Source organism: Leiobunum rupestre, chromosome 11 (genome assembly GCF_980474605.1).
Source record: "Leiobunum rupestre chromosome 11, qqLeiRupe1.1.hap1, whole genome shotgun sequence".
NCBI lineage: Eukaryota > Metazoa > Arthropoda > Arachnida > Opiliones > Sclerosomatidae > Leiobunum > Leiobunum rupestre.
In genome coordinates, this window is record NC_143394.1 from 8,384,792 (window position 1) to 8,403,269 (window position 18,478).

Here is an 18,478-nt window from a genome sequence, read left to right on the forward strand (position 1 = left end):
GCACAATTATAATCATTCCAATCACCAATATAATCATTCTGATTCTCGTTCTAATTTCTAATCGCGATTTAATCATACTAATCACGATTTAATCGTTTCAATCAGATTTAATTGTTTCAATCAGATTTAATCATTTATATCAGATTTAATCATTTAATCATGATTAAATAGATTTAAAGATTATATTAATTAATTAAACATGATTTAATCAACATAATCGTGATTAAATTGAATTTAATCAAAATAATAACGATTTAATCTTTTGAGAGGTGCGTCGTTAATCAAGGAAGTGACCTGCCCCTCCAAATTACCCATTTAAAAAATACCAGCATTGTTCTGTTCCATTGTGTTCATCTACTTTTAAGAAGACCAAAGTGTCATTTCATCAGTTACCCGCTGATGAAAATTTATGCAAACTGTGGATTAAGAGCATCTCCAGGAATGATTTTGTAGTCAACGAAGCATACACTTCACATGGAAGATTGGTTTGTGGTTTGCATTTTAAGGAACTTCAGTTAATGATAGTCTGTTGTGAGGCTAATGCGTAATCGTAGGATTTGGAACCAGATGTACGTCACTACCTATTACTTAATTGGTGGCATTACATATGAGCCAATATACGATTAGGTCTCAAATTCGAATATAACTACCATCAGAAACGAAAAGAATGTTTATCCACATCATCCAGCATATTTCAACCTCATCCAGCATATTCCTACATCATCCAGCATATTCCTACATCATCCAGCATATTCCTACATCATCCAGCATGTTCCTACATCATCCAGCATGTTCCTACATCATCCAGCATGTTCCTACATCATCCAGCATGTTCCTACATCATCCAGCATGTTCCTACATCATCCAGCATGTTCCTACATCATCCAGCATGTTCCTACATCATCCAGCATGTTCCTACATCATCCAGCATGTTCCTACATCATCCAGCATGTTCCTACATCATCCAGCATGGTCCTACATCATCCAGCATGTTCCTACATCATCCAGCATGTTCCTACATCATCCAGCATGTTCCTACATCATCCAGCATGTTCCTACATCATCCAGTAATTTTAATTGAATCTTGATGAATTTTACTTGAAAAAAGCTGATTACTTTAATGTGAGCGTGGGACTACTAAGTTATCGAGATTCTTAAAAGCAATTAACAAAAACCAATTTTAACTTAAATTATGGTAAAAAAAATGGGAATTTCTACATTTAGACCTAAACCATATTGTGAACTGTGAGTGAGACTAGTGAGTCTGTGATTTAGAATGCTTACATGTCTCATTCATAGATTTTCAGCAATCTTCAACATTGTCTGACTTTGTTAACTGTAAAAATAATATTCTAGTTTTATAATCTGCATTACATTTACTACTTATTTACTTAAATTGAAGTTAACTTTGTAAATATTAAAACAACTTACTATCAAAGAACTGTAAGAATAAAATCGAAAAACAACAGCTGATAAGCGGACACATGACTAGTTCTTTTGTTTACATTATTAACGTCGACAGCGTCTTCTTTGTCTGGTTTTCTCGGCGCGTATTTTGATTTAAAAAATATCCAAACGTATTTTACTTATTTATTAATAAGTAATTTAAAGATTACGGAAAGAAATTATAACCCTAAAATTACACAATTAGTAATAATTAATGAAACTCTAAAAATTGGAACGTTTTCGCCATATACTCCAGCCATTTCTTAGTTGTTACGTCAGCGCCAAAGGTCGATGTAGGAAAAAAGTTAACTAATTTCACTTTCGCAATTTTCAGTCGATCGCCGGGGCCGCTATCGTCGCGAGCAGCGTGAGCGCGTGCAGGGGGCCGTGGTAATGCGAATTAAAAATTAATTACGGTCACAAAATAATAAATGAATTGTTCTTAAGATATATTATACTGTAAGCTTCACGAAAAAATAGGTTTTATTTTTAATTAAATGTAACCTTTAAACTTTAATGTTTTAATACATCATTAAATCTTGGATTAACTAGTTAATCCAAGATTAAATTAAGGTTTTTTTTTCCAATTTTGTTCAACTGATAAGACACAAAAATACACTTTAATAGTTTTGGAAAATTTAAAAGAATTTTAAAAATATAAGTACTTTGAATATCCTACCATCTAGAGCGATAAGCCTAGGCACCTCCGTCAAATTTAACAGCTTCACGGTACTTACGCAAAGTTGTGCTTTTTCCTATACGGCGCTCACCGCTAGTTTTGCGGGGCACAACTTTTTTAAATTGCCGTCGAAGCGAGTACGTCGATCTAAAAAAGTTGTGAACGGTGTGCGTTTTGTGCTTTTTAGTCATGAAAGAATTTTACCTTGTAGGCCTAGTCGACAAAAAGTTGTGCCGTTTACTTGACGGCGCACACCGCTAGTTTTGCGGGGCACAACTTTTTTAAATCGACCGCTAGTGTTTTCCCGTTTTGAAGTGAATCGCGTCGTCTGCTTAAATGTCAACTTTGTAATGCGAATTAAAAATTAATTACGGTCACAAAATAATAAATGAATTGTTCTTAAGATATATTATACTGTAAGCTTCACGAAAAAATAGGTTTTAATTTTTATTAAATGTAACCTTTAAACTTCATTTTTAATACATCATTAAACTTAATTAAGGTTTTCTTTTTCAATTTTGTTCAACTGATAAGACACAAAAATACACTTTAATAGTTTTGGAAAATTTAAAATAATTTTAAAAATATATTAAGAACTTTGAAAATCCTACCATCTAGAGCGATAAGCCTAGGCGCCTCCGTCAAATTTAAAAGCTTCACGGTACTTACGCAAAGTTGTGCTTTTTCCTGTCACGGCGCACACCGCTAGTTTTGCGGGGCACAACTTTTTTAAATTGCCGTCGAAGCGAGAACGTCGATCTAAAAAAGTTGTGAACGGTGTGCGGTGTGCGCTTTGTGCTTTTTAGTCATGAAAGAAATCTAACGTATAGGCCTAGTCGACGTAAAGTTGTGCCGTTTACTTGACGGCGCACACCGCTAGTTTTGCGGGGCACAACTTTTTTAAATCGACCGCTAGCATTTTCCCGTTTTGAAGTGAATCGCGTCGTCTGCTTAAATGTCAACTTTGTAATGCGAATTAAAAATTAATTACGGTCACAAAATAATAAATGAATTGTTCTTAAGATATATTATACTGTAAGCTTCACGAAAAAATAGGTTTTATTTTTAATTAAATGTAACCTTTAAACTTTAATGTTTTAATACATCATTAAATCTTGGATTAACTAGTTAATCCAAGATTAAATTAAGGTTTTTTTTTTCCAATTTTGTTCAACTGATAAGACACAAAAATACACTTTAATAGTTTTGGAAAATTTAAAAGAATTTTAAAAATATAAGTACTTTGAATATCCTACCATCTAGAGCGATAAGCCTAGGCACCTCCGTCAAATTTAACAGCTTCACGGTACTTACGCAAAGTTGTGCTTTTTCCTATACGGCGCTCACCGCTAGTTTTGCGGGGCACAACTTTTTTAAATTGCCGTCGAAGCGAGTACGTCGATCTAAAAAAGTTGTGAACGGTGTGCGTTTTGTGCTTTTTAGTCATGAAAGAATTTTACCTTGTAGGCCTAGTCGACAAAAAGTTGTGCCGTTTACTTGACGGCGCACACCGCTAGTTTTGCGGGGCACAACTTTTTTAAATCGACCGCTAGTGTTTTCCCGTTTTGAAGTGAATCGCGTCGTCTGCTTAAATGTCAACTTTGTAATGCGAATTAAAAATTAATTACGGTCACAAAATAATAAATGAATTGTTCTTAAGATATATTATACTGTAAGCTTCACGAAAAAATAGGTTTTAATTTTTATTAAATGTAACCTTTAAACTTCATTTTTAATACATCATTAAACTTAATTAAGGTTTTCTTTTTCAATTTTGTTCAACTGATAAGACACAAAAATACACTTTAATAGTTTTGGAAAATTTAAAATAATTTTAAAAATATATTAAGAACTTTGAAAATCCTACCATCTAGAGCGATAAGCCTAGGCGCCTCCGTCAAATTTAAAAGCTTCACGGTACTTACGCAAAGTTGTGCTTTTTCCTGTCACGGCGCACACCGCTAGTTTTGCGGGGCACAACTTTTTTAAATTGCCGTCGAAGCGAGAACGTCGATCTAAAAAAGTTGTGAACGGTGTGCGGTGTGCGCTTTGTGCTTTTTAGTCATGAAAGAAATCTAACGTATAGGCCTAGTCGACGTAAAGTTGTGCCGTTTACTTGACGGCGCACACCGCTAGTTTTGCGGGGCACAACTTTTTTAAATCGACCGCTAGCATTTTCCCGTTTTGAAGTGAATCGCGTCGTCTGCTTAAATGTCAACTTTGTAATGCGAATTAAAAATTAATTACGGTCACAAAATAATAAATGAATTGTTCTTAAGATATATTATACTGTAAGCTTCACGAAAAAATAGGTTTTATTTTTAATTAAATGTAACCTTTAAACTTTAATGTTTTAATACATCATTAAATCTTGGATTAACTAGTTAATCCAAGATTAAATTAAGGTTTTTTTTTCCAATTTTGTTCAACTGATAAGACACAAAAATACACTTTAATAGTTTTGGAAAATTTAAAAGAATTTTAAAAATATAAGTACTTTGAATATCCTACCATCTAGAGCGATAAGCCTAGGCACCTCCGTCAAATTTAACAGCTTCACGGTACTTACGCAAAGTTGTGCTTTTTCCTATACGGCGCTCACCGCTAGTTTTGCGGGGCACAACTTTTTTAAATTGCCGTCGAAGCGAGTACGTCGATCTAAAAAAGTTGTGAACGGTGTGCGTTTTGTGCTTTTTAGTCATGAAAGAATTTTACCTTGTAGGCCTAGTCGACAAAAAGTTGTGCCGTTTACTTGACGGCGCACACCGCTAGTTTTGCGGGGCACAACTTTTTTAAATCGACCGCTAGTGTTTTCCCGTTTTGAAGTGAATCGCGTCGTCTGCTTAAATGTCAACTTTGTAATGCGAATTAAAAATTAATTACGGTCACAAAATAATAAATGAATTGTTCTTAAGATATATTATACTGTAAGCTTCACGAAAAAATAGGTTTTAATTTTTATTAAATGTAACCTTTAAACTTCATTTTTAATACATCATTAAACTTAATTAAGGTTTTCTTTTTCAATTTTGTTCAACTGATAAGACACAAAAATACACTTTAATAGTTTTGGAAAATTTAAAATAATTTTAAAAATATATTAAGAACTTTGAAAATCCTACCATCTAGAGCGATAAGCCTAGGCGCCTCCGTCAAATTTAAAAGCTTCACGGTACTTACGCAAAGTTGTGCTTTTTCCTGTCACGGCGCACACCGCTAGTTTTGCGGGGCACAACTTTTTTAAATTGCCGTCGAAGCGAGAACGTCGATCTAAAAAAGTTGTGAACGGTGTGCGGTGTGCGCTTTGTGCTTTTTAGTCATGAAAGAAATCTAACGTATAGGCCTAGTCGACGTAAAGTTGTGCCGTTTACTTGACGGCGCACACCGCTAGTTTTGCGGGGCACAACTTTTTTAAATCGACCGCTAGCGTTTTCCCGTTTTGAAGTGAATCGCGTCGTCTGCTTAAATGTCAACTTTGTAATGCGAATTAAAAATTAATTATGGTCACAAAATAATAAATGAATTGTTCTTAAGATATATTATACTGTAAGCTTCACGAAAAAATAGGTTTTATTTTTAATTAAATGTAACCTTTAAACTTTAATGTTTTAATACATCATTAAATCTTGGATTAACTAGTTAATCCAAGATTAAATCAAGGTTTTTTTTTCAATTTTGTTCAACTGATAAGACACAAAAATACACTTTAATAGTGTTGGAAAATTTAAAAGAATTTTAAAAATATAAGTACTTTGATTATCCTTCAATCTAGAGCGATAAGCCTAGGCGCCTCCATCAAATTTAACAGCTTCACGGTACTTACGCAAAGTTGTGCCGTTTACTTGACGGCGCACACCGCTAGTTTTGCGGGGCACAACTTTGTCCGAATTGCCGTCCAAACGACAGAGACAGAGCTTCGATGGAAGCGGGGGCGTGCAAAGAGCGGTGATGTTGCTGAATTGTTGTGCGAATAAGTCGAAAAGAGGAAGGAAATCGAAAGAGAGAGAAATCAAAAAGTTGTGAATGGTGTGCGCGGTGTGCGTTTTGTGCTTTTTAGCGAAGCATATTGAAGGAAGAAGCGGTGTGCGCTTGTGAACGGTGTGCGCTTGTGCTTTTTAGTCAAGGCCTTGATTTCAATGCGGAAATCTGAGCTTCTGGCTTCCCACTGACGTCACCATCCCGGCATCGGCTGCTTATGCAGCTAGCCAATGACAATTTATTTCGCTCAGTAGGTCCCCTTGGTTTGCTCGTCATTTTAGAGCAGACGGCACATTCGTATTTTTCAAAAACGTGTTTCGCGGGGAGCAGATTTGATTGCATCTCTAGATTAATATTCCCAACTCAATGGCGACGACCATCAATTCGCCGAAATCATTTTCAACGAAAAGTATTTTTGGGCTAACGTAGAACTCAGAAAGACGTAAAAATGATTAGACTATACTAAGCTACTCAAAATGAAAACAGATGGCGTGAGAATACAATAGAATTTATCTGCTTTGCGACGCACGCATTTTTAAATACACCAAAATATTTACCAGAATTTTAACAGCTTTTCTTATTATTAAAATAGGTATAACTCGGCTCATATCGGAGATCACCAGAACTATCCAGAATGTGGTTTTCGGATTCATATTTTTCGAAAGGTAAATACAGCATTTCTTTGTTATTTTACGAGATGATAGATTATCTTTTGAATATTTAGGGCTAGTTAGGAAGGCTTAGGCTTTGCTTCTTCACTGTTTGTTTGATAATTTTACATTGGTCGCATAGGCCTAGCTGGTCTTGTGGATTTAATACTTACGGCAGTCAAGATGAACTTAAATTGAAGTGACCCATTATTCCGACTTTCCCATAATTTTAGCTCACACAACCTTCACAATAGCTTCATTTTAAAGCGATTTATTGCAGAAATAACAAGAATGAAGAGCGGCGGATGCGTTTTAAGTCAACGAAGGCGTAAAATTGTAAGACGCGTTTCGAGCACAACGTTAAAACTGCGAATACGACACAACGATTGCTCGTATGTAGGAAATAGCCGGCCCTAATGTTCGTATTTGGATTTATAGCCGTACATACAATACTAACGTAGATATTAGCGATAAACCATTACTGTGCACCGGTTTCCTAATAACCATTGCGCGCCAAACAACTATTTCTAACAGTAACCCATGAAAAGATATGGTTTTGTTTGAGTAATTACTCCTAAAATATTTAATTACGGAATTTTGAACCATTCTTCAATTTTTATTTAAAGGGGCTCCAAAGTTCGGTGGCAAAATGTGTGTAAAGTCAGTAAAGTGCGAAATTTACGGTTCCTTTTTTTTGCCACTGAACTTTGGAGCCCCTTTAAAAAATACTAGCTTTCTATGATTTGAAAGAAACGCGTTTTCTAGCGCGTTCTTAGCGATTGGAAATTATCGTAAAAAGAAAACTATTTTTAACACCAACCTGTGAATAAGATATGTTTTCTTTTGTGTATTTACTCTTACACGATTTAATTACGCAATTTTGAGCCATTCTTCAACTTTAATTAAACATATAGCTTTAAAGATGTAAAAACCGCGTTCGCGGTGAGCTACTTCTCTACTCCAAGATTTAATCTTAGGCGAAATACTGATAGTTCACCAGTGCGGCGACGATGGTGCAACTTACGTTGCCAGCCAAACGAAAAGGATGGGCCAAAGGCAGGGTTCTTTAAAAGTTCTAATCGGACCACGCGACAAAATTTCAAAAATCGTTCTAGTTTGGTTTACTCTAGCGGCGAAAAAGAGAGCTATTTCCAAGGGTGTTGTGAATATTTGATGTTGAATTTATAGAACTAAGGCCGAACAAACCGTTAAAGGTTTGAACTTAGAGGTTAGAATGGCAAATTTGTAACCGTCAAAATTATGTTTTAAAAACGGTACTATATAGTTTAACCATTGACATAGTTAGAATTGTTCATAATGAAAAAGTACTGCTGTTATAAAAATTGCAAAAGTGATTCAAGATACCATGTAAATATAACATTCCACCCAGTTCCAAAACCTGGTAAAAACCATGCAACTTTGGAAAAATGTTTAAAATGGATTACTGCCCGATTGAGGGCGACACTAAGGCGCCCCTACCGCGAAGCAAAGGATTCTGGGTAACGTTGAGCTTACAGACTTCCCACCGTCTTTTCCCCTCCAGTCAACTTCTCTACTCCAAGGTTTGGTATCCGATTTCTATGGGCCAGACAGTTCGACTCGTTCGAGGGACTCTGCATAAAGCCTCACTACGAACCAGTAAAAAGGTGGACTACGTTTGATTTTAACCTTTTTATTCATTCTTCTAATTTTGGGAGTACCACTATTGGCTACTAACATATGTGTTAAAGCCAATGGAAAACCTCTAAATTGAGAAATAATTTTTTGTGTCGGAATTTTAGTCAGCCCAATCTAACTTTATTGAAATTTATAAACTCGCTCGGTTTGTGCCGATGAAGGGTACGTTCAGTAACAGTCAACGAAAAAACCCCGATGGATTTATATTTTCCACTGATGAACCTTTTCGTCATAATGACGTGATTGATGTCGTAAGTTGTTGAACGCTTTTATTCAGCCACCGGTTAAAAGGTTAAAAGGTTTTTATTTAAGCCGTAGAGATAACACACTTTTGAAACAGGGCGGCTCTACAAAAGTGACCACAGCTATCAAAATACATTAATATATCCAATTTATCCAAAGGATGGAACAAAATGAACAGACTAGTAAGAAAATAAACTAGTAAAATAAAAATTAAAAATAAACTAAAATAAAGTAACATGGTACATAATACAAAATACTTCGGGTAGTCAATATATCCCAAAAAACGTTGTTTTTTTAAAATGGCGTTGAATTAATAGTAGGGCTGCGTTCAGCAGAGCTCATCGGACTCACCGATTAGTAATCGGTGACATCGGTTTCCTACTGTACGCTTTTTAAAGTTTCCGGTTTTGACGTCACGATAGTCATCGGTTACTCACCCAAGTCATCGGCTGGAAGAGTCGGTTTTTCCGATGACTGACGTCATTACTGACGTAAAACTACTATAAAAGCTACGCCATTTTAAAAAACACCGATGACTGAATAAAAGCGTTCAGCAACTTTCGACTTCATTATGACGAAAAAGCTCATCGGTGGAAAATATCAAGTCCATCGGGTTTTTTTTCCGTTGACTGCTACTGACCGTACCCCTGTTTTACGTCAGTAATGACGTCAGTCATCGAAAAAACCGGCCCTTCCAGGCCCCATCCGATGACTTCGGTGAGTAAACGATGATCATCGTGACGTCAAAACCGGAAACGCGAAAAAGCGTACAGTAGGAAACCCATGTCAGCGATTACTAATCGGAGAGTCTGATGAGGGCTGCTGAACGTACCCGAGGTTTAATAATGAGTAGTTTAGAAAAATAAAAGGTTGCAGAAAATGACCAATACGGTTCGGTTCAGTGATCGCTTTCCGAAAATGGAACAAGTCGTCAAATTCCACCAGCGTTATTAAAACCCCTAGTAGGTTTCGACGTTTGGTAGGGGTCCCCTACCAAATCTAGATGATTTAGGCCTAGGCTCTAAAGAATCTGTAGATGCCCCAGAAAAGATCAACCTGAATTTCAACTATTTTTTCCAATAAACCTGCTTCTTTTATCTGACCATGCAAATTTATTTAAGAACCTGAGTCCCCGAAAACTTCATTAATTTGCATATTAATTGCAGTAACAGCACTTGACACTAAATTGTAGTTCATTTTAGATCCTAAGCCTTGATTGTTCATACCGGTTTGTTTACTAAAATAATGGCCGTTAGTTTATCAGACAGTGGTGGCGCTAGGGGGTAGGCCAGGTAGGCCACTGCCTACCTTAAAATTTTGAGGGGCCCCAAAATCACCCTATAAGGGGCCCCAAATTGATCTAGAAAGGGTCTCAAAATTGTCCCAAGAGATAAAATTATTTATAAATAACAATGAAACAATTGTCGATAATGTATCTCCTAGAAAATAAAACCAGTTCTGTTATATTTGGACTCGCTTTACTATTGTTAGAACTTTTTTTGTTCGTCATGTACATCACTACTTTATTTTATTGAAGCATTTCGTTGAGAACAGGGGGGTCCCGGGTCGGGGGCCCATTTATTTGGTTTGCCTACCCTCGCGAGAATTCCTGGCGCCGCCACTGTTATCAGACGCAGAGCTAATTGTGCGACGGCAAAATCGGCATTTGAGATTCGATGACGTCAAATATTCTGCAGGGTACGGATGACGCAATATCTGTGAAACAAACCGTTAGTGAAGAAATCGAGTTTGTGGCATACTTATGAGTAATTATGTTACATAATGCTTGAACTAAATTAATAAACAGGTCATTTCTTATTTTTTGTTTTTATTTCGAATTAATAAACTGGACACGGTCAAGGGACACGGTAACCAGTGATTAGAAAATTTTGAATAAATAAACTGGTCTGAGTAATTGATAAACTGGTCTTTGACCAACTGACCACCGTTATCAGGATTGGACATAATTATATCTTGGAGGAATAAAACAAGTATACAGGAGTTGCGGAGAGCTGCGAAATCGGTTTCGTCAGTGACCGTGAACTCGCGCGAGACGGAGGGGTTCAAACGCGACTAGCGCCAACTGCATACGGAATTTTGCAACTATTATCGTTTAATATCATTGTTTTCGCGTCGTCTGGTTTGTTTTATTCCTCCAAACAAATACGAGTCATTTTGGAAAAAGGCGCAAAGAATTTAGAAATGTTTCAAAACAAACCAGACGACGTGAAAACAATGCTATAAAATGATAATAGTTGCAAAATTCCGTATGCAGTTGGCGCTAGTCGCGTTTGAACCCCTCCGTCTCGCTCGAGTTCACGGTCACTGACGTAACCGATTTCGCAGCTCTCCGCAACTCCTGTATACTTGTTTTATTCCTCCAAGATTATATTTTATATCTTAATTTATTTTAGTAGTCACTGACTAATAAAAACAATAAGAACTGCCAACATTTTGCTTCACCCATCAGAAAGAAAATATGAGTTTATTATCACTTGAGTTACATGACTTTGCTCGATCACAATTTCTTTTTATTTTGGTAAGTTTCTCACTAGTCAGATTGACTAGTGAGCCCCAGATTTCGATTAATTTTAGTAGTCTCAGAGTATTTATTTTAGTAGTCAAATGCCGTGACTATGACCAGCCCTGACCAGGCTTGGAAATAAGCGGTGGTCACTGGGTCAAAGACCAGTTTATTAATTGCTCGGACCAGTTTTTTTTTTCAAAAGCTAGGGGTTCACTGGTCCAGTGTCCAGTTTATTAATTTAAAATATCTACCTTAATATCACAGATTGGTCTGTGGTAATATTAACCAACTGGTCTACGTGACCACTTAAATAATTCAAGAGTTGGGAGTCACTGGCCAAATAGACTAGTTTAGAAATAAACCTTATTTCCAAGCCTGGCCCTGCCCCTGACCTTTATTTCCAAAATTCCAACTTTACTATTAGAAAGTGTTTAGTCTGCTTAATCGTCTGCTTTTTTTATAGGCCATTAGGGCCTTTAGGCTCAAGGTTTATAGATAAATTTTTAGTTAGGCTCGGCCTCTTACTCTATGAATATTAAAAAAACGCATAACTTCAAAAGAGTTCCATAATTAACTAAAATGGAAAATGAAATAAATGAAACTAAAGTGGTACTGACCGATAAGCAGCGAGAACGAATAGAAAGAAACCGTCAACGAGCTTTGCTGCTTAAGAAAACTAGACTTGCTAACTTAAAGTCAACAAACTTGAAGTATATAAAGCTAATCTTTTAATTTAATATATATTTCGTCTATAAAAGTTTATTATTGGGTTTAGTTCTGTGTCACAAGTATTACCACCATCAACAAGTGTAATTCCAAATTCTTCAGCAACTGGAGGTGGATTTATACCAGAAGATGATTTCGATGATCCAACTCCAACAATTGCGTCAACATCCTCAGTTGTACCTGTATTAGATCCTGCAGAAAAACCTACTTGTTTGGAATGTGAGAAACAATTTGAAGAATCTTTCCTTAACTCTCATTTCAACTATACAGTTTGTGATGCGTGCCGCCACCGTGATAAACACACATTAATCCCAAAAACTGAAGCCCTGAAACTTTATTTATTAAAAGATTGTGATATTGAGAAACGAGAACCCCCTTTAAAGTATATAATTAAAAAGAACCCACATAAAAAAGGTGGTGATATGAAGCTTTATCTACAATGTCAAGTCGAAGAAAGAGCTTTAGTTGTTTGGGGTAGTGAAGAAGCAGTTGAAGAAGCTGATGAGAAAAGAGAAATTGACCGCGAGAAACGAAAACAAAAGCAATATGACAAAAAAATTAAAGGTGATTATTTGCTAACTATAAAATCATTTGGATAATATGTAAATTAGAATTAAATATAGCAATTTAATTTATTCAGCATTAAGAATGGAAGTTCGAAGCAGTCTTTATAGGAAAGAGCAAAAAAGTCATACTCATGTGTATGGTGAGGAAACGTACGTCGAAAGCAACGATGTTTATCAGAAGAAATGCATTTCATGTGGGCATGTTATGAGTTATGAAAAAATGTAGCCATTTATTATTTTTTAATAATTTTTCTTTCAGTTATATTTATTAAAAGTATTAAAATTTAATTTTTTTATGAAATTCCTTGTTAATTACAAAGAACATTGTGTGTGTAAATTATTAACATAACTTAAATTAAAATAGCTTGCTTTTTAAAAGAAGTAGCTTAACAGTAAATAAAAGCCATCTTGCACATCACATGCTTAACAATACTACCTTCATAAAAAGAATTCTTTTCGAGTAAAAGTATTTTGTAATAAAAACTTTCATAAATTACATCACATAAAGCTGAACATGATCATTGAATGCTGCAGTTTGTACCTGTATCCAATTTGATATCAATTTCTGTCAAGTTAGCACTAATTTTTTTAAACACGTAACAAACTTACTCAAAGTTGAAATTTCGTCAACATCCTCTCCTTTCTTTATGGCTTCAGCTACATCTTTCATTTTAAGCTTTTGGATTGCAACACATGATTTAGCTTCTTCACCTTTCCGTAACCAGTTTGAGGCCTTGTATTAAAAAAAAAAAAGTTATAATTTTTTTATTTATTAGCAACTAAAATTAATCAAAAACTTACTTCATAGTGTAAAACCTCTCTTTTTGGTCCAGCAGGTAGAGCTAAAATTTAATTTCATTTAATTCATCTATTTTCTCATAATAAATTGACATAACTTTGTCGTAAACAATATACAATGATAGTTATCTTCTATTGTGGGTTTTAATAGAAAAAAAGTCACTTGAAGGAAGCATGAACTTAATCAAAGAATCTGCTAACATGCGTTACTTGTTTTTGATGTAACTAGTGCCAATCATTGCTTGCTTCTGTTAAACCTGGTGGCAGTTAGGAGCAACAAACAACACCTCACACAAGGAGAACGCAGCCCGTTAGAATTCAGACATTTTCTTCTGGACATTTTTCATTGGTTAGAAGCTTTTGCACCTAATGCCGTAAGAAGGGGAAAATTTTGAAATTGTCTTCCCCTTTCCATAAAACACTCAGCGTAAAGGTTCGTCCAATGAAATTTGTACACAACACTGCGTTAGCGTGTTTAAAGGTTAGCTGCATTCTCCTTGTGTTTGTTGCTCCTAGGCGGCAGAAATGTTAATTCCTTGATCACCCATAGATACGGAAGTTCATATTCCCTTAAATATCATAACAATCATGACAATGTCACGTCAAAAGCGGTACACAGCCTAAATAGTTTAAATACCTTTAACCAAAGGTACAATAACATTCAATGCTTGCTTATACAGTGCCAATGCCTTACTATAATTTCCAGCCATCATCTTAGAAACATAGATTTATTTTTATATAAATAGTAATAATAGTAAATGATAATATAATAATTACTTGTTCATCAGCTACATGTGATTTTGCAAAAGCTTCCGACAAAGAGTCGTTGTTGGATAAAATATTAGCGAGAAGATCTTCCCTTGTGTTGCAAAAAGCTTCTGTGTTTGGCACAGAATAAGTAGCCTCATCATCTTCACTTTCTCTGGAGCGATTACGCAAAAGCTCCGCTCTATCCATGTATTCAGTTACTTTTAATCTCAGTACTCTTCTTTTTTGGACATTAGACTCGCCTAAAATAACTTGTTAAATTGAATTCCCTCAAAATGGAGGTAGGTTTTCCTTACATTGAACATGCGGCACTAGGTATAAAAGACCTTCAAAATATAACTGAGATGCTCTTTCACATTGCCCTCTCTTGTCTTTCTCAACTGCGTCTCTAATCAAAGAGAGCTTAAAATAAAAGGAAATTTATATAACCAAAGTTTACCGTAATTCAACCTATTTAATTAAAGGTTTAACATAATTTCTTCCAAATGAAAGCACGTTTTAGCACAATTTTGTGCAGATTTGTTCACAAGTGTCTTCTGCAAGTCACTTTTTTGAAGAGACCATAACTCCTCTCGCCTGGTTTTTGGTAAAAAGTTTACCATTTTTAAACCTTTTATGATATAATTTTAGGATTAGCACAAGTTCAACCAATTTAATCCTACATTTGGCACAATTCCTCCTTAAGCCTAATTTATAGCATAGTAACCAGTTGTGAAAAAGCCACTAGCTTACACCCGCATGAATTCTACCAATAACATCAAACTATATCATTACCCTTTCTACCTACATATAGCAAAATTACTCTTAAATTTATAAATGAAGAAAGCTTGACGGCACCTGTGTAATTGAAGTGGTACTTTCTTAAATAGAATTAACCAAGGCTTGGTGCAATTTCAACCGAATTTGCCAAAGCTTTGAGCAATTTAAACAGAATTAGCCAAGGCTTGGCGCAATTTCAATAGAATTAGCCACGGTTTACACAAAATAAACCTAGCTAAGCTAGTTGCTGCCATTTCAACTATAGCTAATAGATGGACACCTTAAGCCTAGTTGGTGCATTTTCAACCAAGTTAATAGTTGAAAACCTTAAGCCTAGTTGGTGTCATTTCAACCTCGTTAGTGAAGTTTTGCAGAAGATTGATAAGTCAAGACTTAATACATAACTGGCTTTATATCAAAACATACCCCTCTTTCATAAGAGTATGATGAAGGCATGTGTTCCAAATCAACAAAGGCATGAGCGAAAAACTCATCAAATGTTATTCTTTGACTAGGATTTCGTTGCAAGAGTCGAGTTAGCAAATCTACACATTCGTCACTAAGATCAATAGCTGAAGGAATCTAAAACAGAAAAAAATAAAACCGTTAATTTAAGTAACAGACTATTAAAAAACAGCACACAAACCAACTTCAATAGGTTTATCACATTTAATTTTCTCAGCTAATTCCGCAAACGTATCTGAGCTGTATGGAGCTTTCCCAAACAAACATTCTAAATGAAGACAGAACTTGTTAAAAAGAACGTGCAGGTGAAAAATAATAATTACCAAATAAAATAATTCCAATGGACCAGAGATCAACCCTGGCATCGTACTGCTGTTTCAATAGAATTTCAGGCGCCATATACAATGGTGATCCCCTTAATGACGTAGCTTCATCTTTATTTCCTAAGTACTGCGCAAAACCAAAATCTAAAAATTTGGATCCTCTTAGTTTTCATCAAAGCATATTGTTTCAACTAAGGCTTAACGAGGTTCAGCTAAGGTTAGTCGAATCATGGACTAAAACGGTTTGGAATTTCCAAGTAGTTTTAGTCTAAAACTACTTGGAAATTCCATTAACGACCCTCAGAGAGCGCCAAGGTTTATCTAGCAACAATAAAATAATGTTCTCTAAATCTAAACTGATCCCAGAGCACTCTTGAGGGTATAAATGAAATTTAAAATAAATAGTCATGATTTCGAGTCGAGTCTCGAGTATAAAAAATTTCCCTAACTCGATCGAGTACTCACACGTGGCTACCATAAAATTACCTGCAATTTTTAGTTTAGGATCTTTAGTTGAGCTTAGCAAAATATTTTGAGGTTTTAGATCCATGTGGCATATATTGAGTTCGCGTAGAACTTTCATGGCAGTGGCTAAACAAAATCAAAATAAATGAATAATTAAGCTTTTAATGAAGAACAATATACACACCAATTTGCTGGAGGAATCGTTTCACAATGTTTTCAGGAATTCTTTTTCGTTGTCGAATGAAATGGGATAAATCGCCACCTGGGCAGTATTCCATAATGAGATAGATATAATTAGCATCCCACTGTTGAAATTAACAATTCACACTTCTAAAATGCTTATTTACTTATGTAAAGTTACATACCAGAAAATCTATTAGTTGGACAATATATTCACTATTAATTTTCTTTAAAATTTCTATTTCAGTCACAATGTTATCTTGCGCTGATTTTGTCAAAGATGACAATAATATACATTTTATGGCTACAAAGTTGTGTGTGTTTCCCTGAAAGATGATCAGAGGGTATTTTAGGTTGTGAAAATGTCTTGTTGAAGTAATTGAGAGAATTTGTAAACAATTTATTTTCCATAACAACATATTTTTTCATAGAGACATTTTACATTACCAGTTCTACATAGTTTTGGTACTACAACTCTAGCAATGTTTCAAGTTAATTAATCTATGTTGATAGCGTAAAATGTTCCCTTAGTGAAAGCCAATGATAGCCAAATCCCATAATCGTTACACCTTTTTTAACCAAGGTAACGTAATGTTTCATATGTTTCCCAGTGAAAAATTTATAATTTTTACCTTTTTGTAAGCTTTATATACATTTGCATAAGTTCCTTGTCCAAGCTTATTGGTGAATTGATAATCCCTCAATACAGCTGGACCTGGATCAGGTGCTTTACCGCCCACAAGGCTACTCGCTCGACTTAAACTAGCCATATTTTATATTATGTTAATGACAAATTCATTTAAAAACCTTTTACTTTCTTGTAACTCAATTTAAAAGTAAAAATGTATGTATAAAACGACCAACGGTCATCAAGATTAAGGAACGATGAGTACTGTGAGAACCATAGTAGCAGACGATATGTAGGCTGTAGCAAAAGTAATTTTTTTTGTATGCCTAATGGTAATAATATAGATGGCGATACAAGATCCATAATGGCCTTGAGGAACTGACACCATATTTAAATCATGAATACCAAGAAAATCATTGAGCTGGGAATATAGTACCTCCCGTTACCGATTACTCACCGATTTTTTGATGAGCGTTACTGAACGTACCCCAGAGCCACAATTTAAATATCGACTACTTGTACTCTGTTCACGCTAGTGGTAGATAGAGCCACTAGCTTAAATTCTTCTCACCACTGGCTTGCGGTAGATGACGAAGGTGATTTCAGGAAAGTGCCCCCAACCAGTGGCGTAACTAGGAACTCCAGGGCCCCCCCGCGAAAAATAACTCGGGGCCCTTTTAAAAAGCACCGATTTTAATCATAAACGTTTGGTGGCCCCTAGTTCTCGCCCCCCCCCGCGCCACGGGGTCTGCGGAGGCGCTATTTACGCCACTGCCCCCAACCATCAACTATTAATGACTGGAACTCTCTTCCCCAAGCAATTATTTCTATCCCAAATCGCCACACTTTTCGCCGCCATGTATCTTCCCTTTTGCGTGATATAGTTTCCCCTCAAAATCGTAAACATTGAATAAATTTGTATTTTGTTACTGTCTTCGGGTGTTTAACTCAACTTGCATGTATCGATGCTCAAACAAAAGCCCGTCCTCATTGTTAGAGGCTTATTGAGCAGATGTAAATTAAAAGTAAATAAATAAAAAATTTTACTCTAGAAGTACTATACTCTCCACTCAATGAAGAAAATGGCTTGCAGTTTTGAACTATATGATACCTAGCCATGGGTTGACAAAACCCCGTCAAAGGGCCCGTGCGGTTATCAATTCTCGGAGAAGATAACTGTTCTCATTTTTATCCCCTTTTGGGAGAAAACTATTCCCAAGGGCCCGTGCGGTTATCAATAGACCTTTCTATGAAATGTTCGTTACGGCTGGGAGCAACAAACACAGCACCCCACACAAGGAGAATGCTACCCGTCAAAAGTCGTGGGTTTTCTTCTGTACATTTTTCATTGGTTAGACGTTTTAGCGCCTATACTGCCGTCGGAAGGGAAAAATTCGGAAATTGTCTCCCCCTCTTTCCGTAAAACGTTCAGCTTAAAGGCTTGTTTGTACAAATCCCTGCGTTAGCGTGTTTAAAGGCTAGATGCGTTCTCCTTGCGTTTGTTTATTTTCACACCCCAACTTGGGGTCCCTTACACATCAGGGAGGAACTAAGCTCACAGGATTAATTTTAAATATCTACAAATAGCAAAAATGTCTAC

General features: G+C 35.8%; 2 protein-coding genes across 3 annotated transcripts; one reads left to right on the forward strand and one right to left on the reverse strand.

Moving 5' to 3' along the window:
• Positions 1–11,689: 11,689 nt before the first annotated feature.
• Xpac (DNA repair protein complementing XP-A cells homolog Xpac) lies at positions 11,690–12,802 on the forward strand. Its single transcript, XM_090163266.1, has 3 exons — positions 11,690–11,910; positions 11,976–12,490; positions 12,567–12,802. The coding sequence occupies exons 1-3, from the start codon at positions 11,780–11,782 to the stop codon at positions 12,716–12,718; spliced, it is 798 nt and encodes a 265-aa protein (XP_090019392.1). The 5' UTR covers positions 11,690–11,779; the 3' UTR covers positions 12,719–12,802.
• On the reverse strand, positions 12,743–17,151 carry Aduk (unc-51 like kinase 3 homolog Aduk). 2 transcript variants are annotated; one of them, XM_090163265.1, is made up of 13 exons: positions 16,883–17,151; positions 16,436–16,576; positions 16,255–16,375; positions 16,092–16,196; positions 15,606–15,749; positions 15,468–15,550; positions 15,244–15,399; positions 14,355–14,460; positions 14,068–14,300; positions 13,928–14,003; positions 13,294–13,334; positions 13,102–13,225; positions 12,747–13,033 (listed from the first exon to the last, which is right to left on the reverse strand). In XM_090163265.1, the coding sequence occupies exons 1-13, from the start codon at positions 17,018–17,020 to the stop codon at positions 13,011–13,013; spliced, it is 1,491 nt and encodes a 496-aa protein (XP_090019391.1). In that variant the 5' UTR covers positions 17,021–17,151; the 3' UTR covers positions 12,747–13,010. The 2 variants fall into 2 exon arrangements, 1 of the variants encoding a protein (XP_090019391.1); XR_016477257.1 differs by lacking the exon at positions 13,928–14,003 and having other exon boundaries at positions 12,743–13,033.
• Positions 17,152–18,478: the final 1,327 nt, after the last annotated feature.